Source organism: Bufo bufo, chromosome 5 (genome assembly GCF_905171765.1).
Source record: "Bufo bufo chromosome 5, aBufBuf1.1, whole genome shotgun sequence".
Taxonomy (NCBI): Eukaryota; Metazoa; Chordata; class Amphibia; order Anura; family Bufonidae; genus Bufo; species Bufo bufo.
This window is the reverse complement of record NC_053393.1, coordinates 542,701,096-542,709,018: the sequence shown is the minus strand read 5'-3', so window position 1 is coordinate 542,709,018 and position 7,923 is coordinate 542,701,096. Positions and strand designations below refer to the sequence as shown.

The 7,923-nt window shown below is 56.2% G+C and overlaps 1 protein-coding gene across 1 annotated transcript; it reads right to left on the bottom strand.

The window, feature by feature from the left end:
* Positions 1–2,053: 2,053 nt before the first annotated feature.
* LOC121000728 (uridine 5'-monophosphate synthase-like) lies at positions 2,054–7,586 on the bottom strand. The gene is made up of 6 exons (XM_040431348.1): positions 7,363–7,586; positions 4,115–4,268; positions 3,382–4,029; positions 3,132–3,307; positions 2,807–2,921; positions 2,054–2,537 (listed from the first exon to the last, which is right to left on the bottom strand). The coding sequence occupies exons 1-6, from the start codon at positions 7,495–7,497 to the stop codon at positions 2,365–2,367; spliced, it is 1,401 nt and encodes a 466-aa protein (XP_040287282.1). The 5' UTR covers positions 7,498–7,586; the 3' UTR covers positions 2,054–2,364.
* Positions 7,587–7,923: the final 337 nt, after the last annotated feature.

The following is a 7,923-nucleotide window of genomic DNA, read 5'->3' as shown; positions in this document are numbered from 1 at the left end:
CATGGCAGCCAGGACGCTACTGAAGCCCTGGCTGCCATGGTAACCTCCCTGCTGCTGTGTGTACTGTGCACAGTGCAGCAGGGACAGTGTGAGATCTATCAGGGTGAGGCTACATGCACACGGCAGTGGTTTTTTGCGGATCGAATTGTTTCCCATTCATTTCTATAGATCCATTAAAAATGTGGTGGACTCACCCATTGCGTTTCCCGTCCGCAAAAAAAGTATTGCATGTCCTATTCTTGTCCGCAATAAACGTTTTGCGGACCCATTGAAGTCAATAGGTCCGCACAAAAACGCGGATGACCAATGGAAGCCATCCGTATGTCATCCGCATCAGTTTTTTTTTGCGGATGGTTGCTGGGAAACCTGTATATATTAAATAAGAATTACAGCCTTCAGGGGTTTTTTATGCCGACGGCAAAAAAAAAAAAAAAAAAAAACTGAAGACACACGGAAACGCAACCTACAAAATTTGCGGACAAACGGAATGGATGTGGATGTAAAAAATAAATAAAAATAAAAAAATAAATAAAAAAAACACAGGAACACAGATCTGCTATTTGCGGACCGCAAAAAACAAGTGCCGTGTACATGTAGCCTAAATAGGACAAGGGATTAAAAGATCCCAGGTTCTAGCCCCTAAGGGGGGGGGGAAATAGTTATTAAATAAAAAGTTTAAATTATTAAGTATAAATCACCCCCTTTCCCAATTTTACATATAAAATATATAAACAATAAATAAACATATCACATATCGCCACGTCTGAAAAGTCCAAACTATTAAAATATAGATATATATAAAAAAAAAAAAATCTATTATCTATTTATCAAACTGTAGCCTATTGATTCCATATGGAGCCCACTGCCTTCACTTCCATGCTCCCCTCTGAGCCCCACTCCTTCCCCTCCTTGCTATATAATCCTCCAACCATTATCTTTTCCCTGTGCTCCTGCCAACAACCACCTCGATAGTTGGGTCTGTTTACACTTACGGCCCTCGCAGCAACATGTGCGTTCCCCATCTGGAGCGTCCTATGTTGTTAGGCACCGCGCGATTCCTCCTCCTATGTTTCCGTCTCACGTGACCCGACGCCGCGTTCCACCGTAATTGGCGCTGCGCTTCACAGGCGCCGCGTCTCTTCCGGGTTCGCGTGACGGGTCACATGTTCCTATTTAGGCGGGCCTTGAGTTAGATGGCGCGTGCGTAGCGGCCTTTAAATTCCAGCGTCAGATGCCGTTCACTGGCTTCCTGGACCAGACTCCCCCTGCCGATTATGGGGTCTATTATTTACTCTTGATCGGCCCATGAATTAGTCCCATACCACTGACGGGCTATCTGCAAGTAAGGGATTTCAATTGACCCCCGGCTTCACCCTTGGTCTATCAATTACAAGGTAGGCTTTGGCCTCATGCACACGACAGTTCCGTTTTTTTGCGGTCCGCAAAACACGGAAGCCGCCCGTGTGCCTTCCTCAATTTGCGGAACGGAACGGGCGGCCCTCCCATTGTAGAAATGCCTATTCTTGTCCCCAAAATGGACAAGAATAGGACATGCTATATTTTTTATTGCGGGGCCACGGAACTGGAAAATCCTTGGTGACAAAGTCACGGTTAAGAAACCCACAACAGTCACAGAACCGTTACTGGAAGAAGAGTGGAGATAAAATCCCCCAGAGCCGTGTGAGAGACGAGTGATGTCCGGTGGCCGCAGATCTGCTGAAGTCCTTCAAAGCCGAGGGCCCGAGGGACTTACTGATCGGTGACAATCTGCAGAAAATGTAGTCAGAATCTGTCTCTGTGCTACAGTCATTGCTGTTCTCTAATTATCATCATCACGTTTAAAAATAATAATAAAAAGGTTTTATTTTGATATACTTTGGTTATTTTGGAAAACCCTGTTCTTACGGCATGGTGCACCTCTTACAAAAAATCCTTCAGATGATAATCAATGTAGATTACATTATTTCTGGAAAAAAAAAAAATCAAGTGTTCATAAGTTGTTCTCTAATTTTGATCGCCAGTGTATATTGTACAGAGTCGGCCATGAATTAAATACTATAGAACTTCATTAAAAAATAATAAAAAAAAATACAAAAATAATTACCGAACTCAGGTTTGGGTTCCAAGTGGTACCTCAGAACCGAACCAGAGTTTGGGAAATGTTTTTTTTTACAATACAAATTAATTTATGAAGTCATTGCATGAAGTGAAGCAATAATTTCGGCTCATCGGAGCCAATACATTCTAATACTGTGCGGATCTCCTGCTCCGTACAGTATTGGAACAAAGATTTATGCGAATAGACTTCGGATGTTTCATCCGAAGTCGATTCGCTCATCCGTGATAGCGACCATCGGCAGGGACTCATGGTCGCCCGCCAGTCCTGGCCACGTAAGCCTCCCAGCCGGCCCGCCGGTACATCTCCGCCGCCACCAGCCGCTTGTTAGATGAAAGGATACCGCGGCCCACGATTATGACATCACAGCCCTTGTTCATGACCTCATGTGGCGTCTGGTACTGCTGCCCCAGAGAATCTCCTGTGGGAGACAAAGACACGTCAGTGAGTGACCCCATAAACGGAGTGGATCTTATGGGGGTCTTCCAGCTGCTCACTACATCCTACACACAGATCAGTAGTGAAGGGGTCACCGGATCCCATCTTCTGGACCAGCAGGGTCTCAGCATGCCCCTCCCTGCGCTACCACCTGTAGTTGGTTCTGGGTCACCCTCAGTGTGGGCAGGAGACGCCACGAGGCGCCTGGTTTCTGCATGATGTGAGGTGCGGGTGTCCTGTGATACCACTCACCTCCCGGCTGCATCTGGACCCCCGGCGTCAGGTGCAGAAACTGCGGCCGCTCACTCACTTTACCTCCAGAGATAAAGCCGAACACAAAAGTGGGGTACTCCTCCGCCAGCCGCACCTGGGGGGACAGAGGAGAACAATCAGACCCCGCCATATACAGAAGGGCAGGTATACGTAAGCGTGAGGGAGACAGATCGCTGCCAGACCCCACCGCAAACCCCTCCTGCCAGACCCCACCGCAGGCCCCTCCCACCAGAAGCCACCACAGCTGAGGGATACCCCTTACGAGATCTGCCTGGTGATTATAGGCCGCTATCAGACTACTCACAGCCGCCTTGGTGTACTCTCCAGTAGCCAGTGACCCCTTGGAGCTCATCTCGGCGATCACGAGGCAGCCCCTGCCCAGCTCCTCCCCCACCTCCTGCAGACCTTGTACCACCCCGGGGCCTGGCACAGCATGGACGTTTACCACATCAGCCCACGATGAGATTCTGAAAACGCCACCTGCAGAAAAGATCAAAAGTCGGGTCACCGTGCCCCCTGGAGACCAGAGGGTGTGGGTGCGGGCGAGTCCTCACCCTCATACTGGTGCTTCACCGTGTTCCCAATGTCTGCAAACTTGCGATCTTCGAAGATGAGAAAGTCGTGCTGATCAGCGAGCGTTCGGAGACGGGAGGAGACATCGGGGGTGAAGTCACTCAGGATGTCCACGTGGGTCTTCAGCATACAGATGGAGGGTCCCAGCTCCTCAGCCAGCAGGAGCAGCTCCGCACAGTCCGTAAGGTCGGCTGACACGCACAGGTTACTCTGCTTCTTCTCCATCAGGCGGAGCAGCCGCTGAGCCATAGGGTGAGTGTCGGGGAGGGCGGCGCGGGTGGAGTAGCTGAGGGCGCTGCAGGGGGCCTGGACTGGTGCGCTCACCTTACTCCCCGCTATAAACCTCCGGACGTTCTCCACCGTCTCTGCGTCCACCTTCCCAAGCTGCTGCAGGACGTCCATGAGCTGGCTGAGGGTGCAGATGGCGTGCAGCGTGATGCCGCTCTCCGCCAGCTTCTCCCGGCCGCCCTGCTCTCTGTCCACCAGCACAATGGCGTCCGTCACCTGCAGCCCCTCCCGTCGGAGCACCTCCGCTGTCTCCAGGACGCTGGAGCCGCTCGTCACCACGTCCTCAATGATCAGGCAGGTGTCCCCGGGGGTGATGGCGCCCTCCACCAGACGCTTGGTTCCTGGAACAGAAGACGAGGATGAAGGATCCGACCTCCCCACCCAGCTGGACACCGTCCAGAACCGCCAATCACATGACCCACTCACCGTAGCCTTTGGCCTCTTTCCTGCGGATCAGCATCGGTAACTGGTGAGTCACGCAAATAATGGTGGCGAGGGGGAGGGCAGTGTACGGAACGCCGCAGACCGTGTGATACTGCACCCCCGCATCCTGAGCCGTCCGGTAGAGGCGATCCGCGACCTGCGTGAGCCAGAGGTCAAAAACACGACCCACCAAGTGCATCATCCCTAGGGTCAGACAGTAGGGCCTCTGTCTATCCTGCCCCCACATTACCCTATATATCAGCCTGCCCTTTTCCTCCCCCCTTTGCCCCTACACTCACTGCCCCCCTCCTCCTGTGACTTCTCCCTCCTTTGCCCCTACACTCACTGCCCCCTCCTCCTGTGACTTCTCCCCCCTTTGCCCCTACACTCACTGCCTCCTCCTCCTCCTGTGACTTCTCCCTCCTTTGCCCCCACACTCACTGCCCCCTCCTCCTCCTGTGACTTCTCCCTCCTTTGCCCCCACACTCACTGCCCCCTCCTCCTGTGACTTCTCCCTCCTTTGCCCCCACACTCACTGCCTCCTCCTCCTGTGACTTCTCCCTCCTTTGCCCCTACACTCACTGCCCCCCTCCTCCTGTGACTTCTCCCTCCTTTGCCCCTACACTCACTGCCCCCCCCTCCTGTGACTTCTCCCCCCTTTGCCCCTACACTCACTGCCCCCTCCTCCTCCTGTGACTTCTCCCTCCTTTGCCCCTACACTCACCGCCCCCTCCTCCTGTGACTTCTCCCTCCTTTGCCCCTACACTCACCGCCCCCTCCTCCTGTGACTTCTCCCTCCTTTGCCCCTACACTCACCGCCCCCTCCTCCTGTGACTTCTCCCTCCTTTGCCCCTACACTCACCGCCCCCTCCTCCTGTGACTTCTCCCTCCTTTGCCCCTACACTCACCGCCCCCTCCTCCTGTGACTTCTCCCCCCTTTGCCCCTACACTCACCGCCCCCTCCTCCTGTGACTTCTCCCTCCTTTGCCCCTACACTCACCGCCCCCTCCTCCTGTGACTTCTCCCTCCTTTGCCCCTACACTCACCGCCCCCTCCTCCTGTGACTTCTCCCTCCTTTGCCCCTACACTCACCGCCCCCTCCTCCTGTGACTTCTCCCTCCTTTGCCCCTACCCTCACTGCCCCCTCCTCCTGTGACTTCTCCCCCCTTTGCCCCTACACTCACTGCCCCCTCCTCCTGTGACTTCTCCCCCCTTTGCCCCTACACTCACTGCGCCCTCCTCCTGTGACTTCTCCCCCCTTTGCCCCTACACTCACTGCCCCCCCTCCCCCTGTGACTTCTCCCTCCTTTGCCCCTACCCTCACTGCCCCCTCCTCCTCCTGTGACTTCTCCCTCCTTTGCCCCTACCCTCACTGCCCCCTCCTCCTCCTGTGACTTCTCCCTCCTTTGCCCCCACACTCACTGCCCCCTCCTCCTCCTGTGACTTCTCCCTCCTTTGCCCCCACACTCACTGCCCCCTCCTCCTCCTGTGACTTCTCCCTCCTTTGCCCCCACACTCACTGCCCCCTCCTCCTCCTGTGACTTCTCCCTCCTTTGCCCCCACACTCACTGCCCCCTCCTCCTGTGACTTCTCCCCCCTTTGCCCCTACACTCACTGCCCCCTCCTCCTGTGACTTCTCCCCCCTTTGCCCCTACACTCACTGCGCCCTCCTCCTGTGACTTCTCCCCCCTTTGCCCCTACACTCACTGCCCCCCCTCCCCCTGTGACTTCTCCCTCCTTTGCCCCCACACTCACTGCCCCCCTCCTCCTGTGACTTCTCCCTCCTTTGCCCCTACACTCACTGCGCCCTCCTCCTGTGACTTCTCCCTCCTTTGCCCCTCCTCCTCCTGTGACTTCTCCCTCCTTTGCCCCTCCTCCTCCTGTGACTTCTCCCCCCTTTGCCCCTACACTCACTGCCCCCCCTCCCCCTGTGACTTCTCCCTCCTTTGCCCCCACACTCACTGCCCCCCCTCCCCCTGTGACTTCTCCCTCCTTTGCCCCCACACTCACTGCCCCCCCTCCTCCTGTGACTTCTCCCTCCTTTGCCCCCACACTCACTGCCCCCTCCTCCTCCTGTGACTTCTCCCTCCTTTGCCCCTACCCTCACTGCCCCCTCCTCCTGTGACTTCTCCCCCCTTTGCCCCTACACTCACTGCCCCCTCCTCCTGTGACTTCTCCCCCCTTTGCCCCTACACTCACTGCCCCCCCTCCCCCTGTGACTTCTCCCTCCTTTGCCCCTACCCTCACTGCCCCCTCCTCCTCCTGTGACTTCTCCCTCCTTTGCCCCTACCCTCACTGCCCCCTCCTCCTCCTGTGACTTCTCCCTCCTTTGCCCCCACACTCACTGCCCCCTCCTCCTCCTGTGACTTCTCCCTCCTTTGCCCCCACACTCACTGCCCCCTCCTCCTCCTGTGACTTCTCCCTCCTTTGCCCCCACACTCACTGCCCCCTCCTCCTCCTGTGACTTCTCCCTCCTTTGCCCCCACACTCACTGCCCCCTCCTCCTGTGACTTCTCCCCCCTTTGCCCCTACACTCACTGCCCCTCCTCCTGTGACTTCTCCCTCCTTTGCCCCTACACTCACTGCCCCCTCCCCCTGTGACTTCTCCCTCCTTTGCCCCTACACTCACTGCCCCCTCCTCCTGTGACTTCTCCCTCCTTTGCCCCTACACTCACTGCCCCCTCCTCCTGTGACTTCTCCCTCCTTTGCCCCTACACTCACTGCCCCCTCCTCCTGTGACTTCTCCCTCCTTTGCCCCTACACTCACTGCCCCCTCCCCCTGTGACTTCTCCCTCCTTTGCCCCTACACTCACTGCCCCCTCCTCCTGTGACTTCTCCCTCCTTTGCCCCTACACTCACTGCCCCCTCCCCCTGTGACTTCTCCCTCCTTTGCCCCTACACTCACTGCCCCCCCTCCCCCTGTGACTTCTCCCTCCTTTGCCCCTACACTCACTGCCCCCTCCTCCTGTGACTTCTCCCTCCTTTGCCCCTACACTTACTGCCCCCTCCTCCTGTGACTTCTCCCTCCTTTGCCCCCACACTCACTGCCCCTCCTCCTGTGACTTCTCCCTCCTTTGCCCCTACACTCACTGCCCCCTCCTCCTGTGACTTCTCCCTCCTTTGCCCCCACACTCACTGCCCCTCCTCCTCCTGTGACTTCTCCCTCCTTTGCCCCCACACTCACTGCCCCCTCCCCCTGTGACTTCTCCCTCCTTTGCCCCCACACTCACTGCCCCCCGCCATCCACGCACCTGGTTGAGCAGCGCCGGGTAGGACACGATCACCCTCAGGTCGAAGTAGACGGGGGACAGGACCCCACTCTTCAGGGTGAAGCTGCCGAACTTCAGCGCCTGCACCCGGTGAAGCTCCGCCGCCAGACGCTCCATCTTCCCCACGTGCGCCGCACTTTCGGCCTCAGCGCAAACACCAGGGTAACGAAAGGACCTGCTGACGTCACAACATCACGTGACCAGCACAGGCTGATTGTTTGCAGAGTGGGAAGGACTCAGGGATGGCGGCGTCTGTAGTATTAAATACGGGGGGGAGTGCTGTGTAGTATTATATACTGGGGGGGCGGCTGTGTGCTATTATATACTGGGGGGGCGGCTGTGTGCTATTATATACTGGGGGGCCGGCTGTGTGCTATTATATACAGGGGGGGGGGGGGGGCTGTGTGCTATTATATACTGGGGGGGGGGGGGGGGCTGTGTGCTATTATATACTGGGGGGGGGGCGGCTGTGTGCTATTATATACTGGGGGGGGGGGGCTGTGTGCTATTATATACAGGAGGGGGCTGCTGTGTAGTATTATA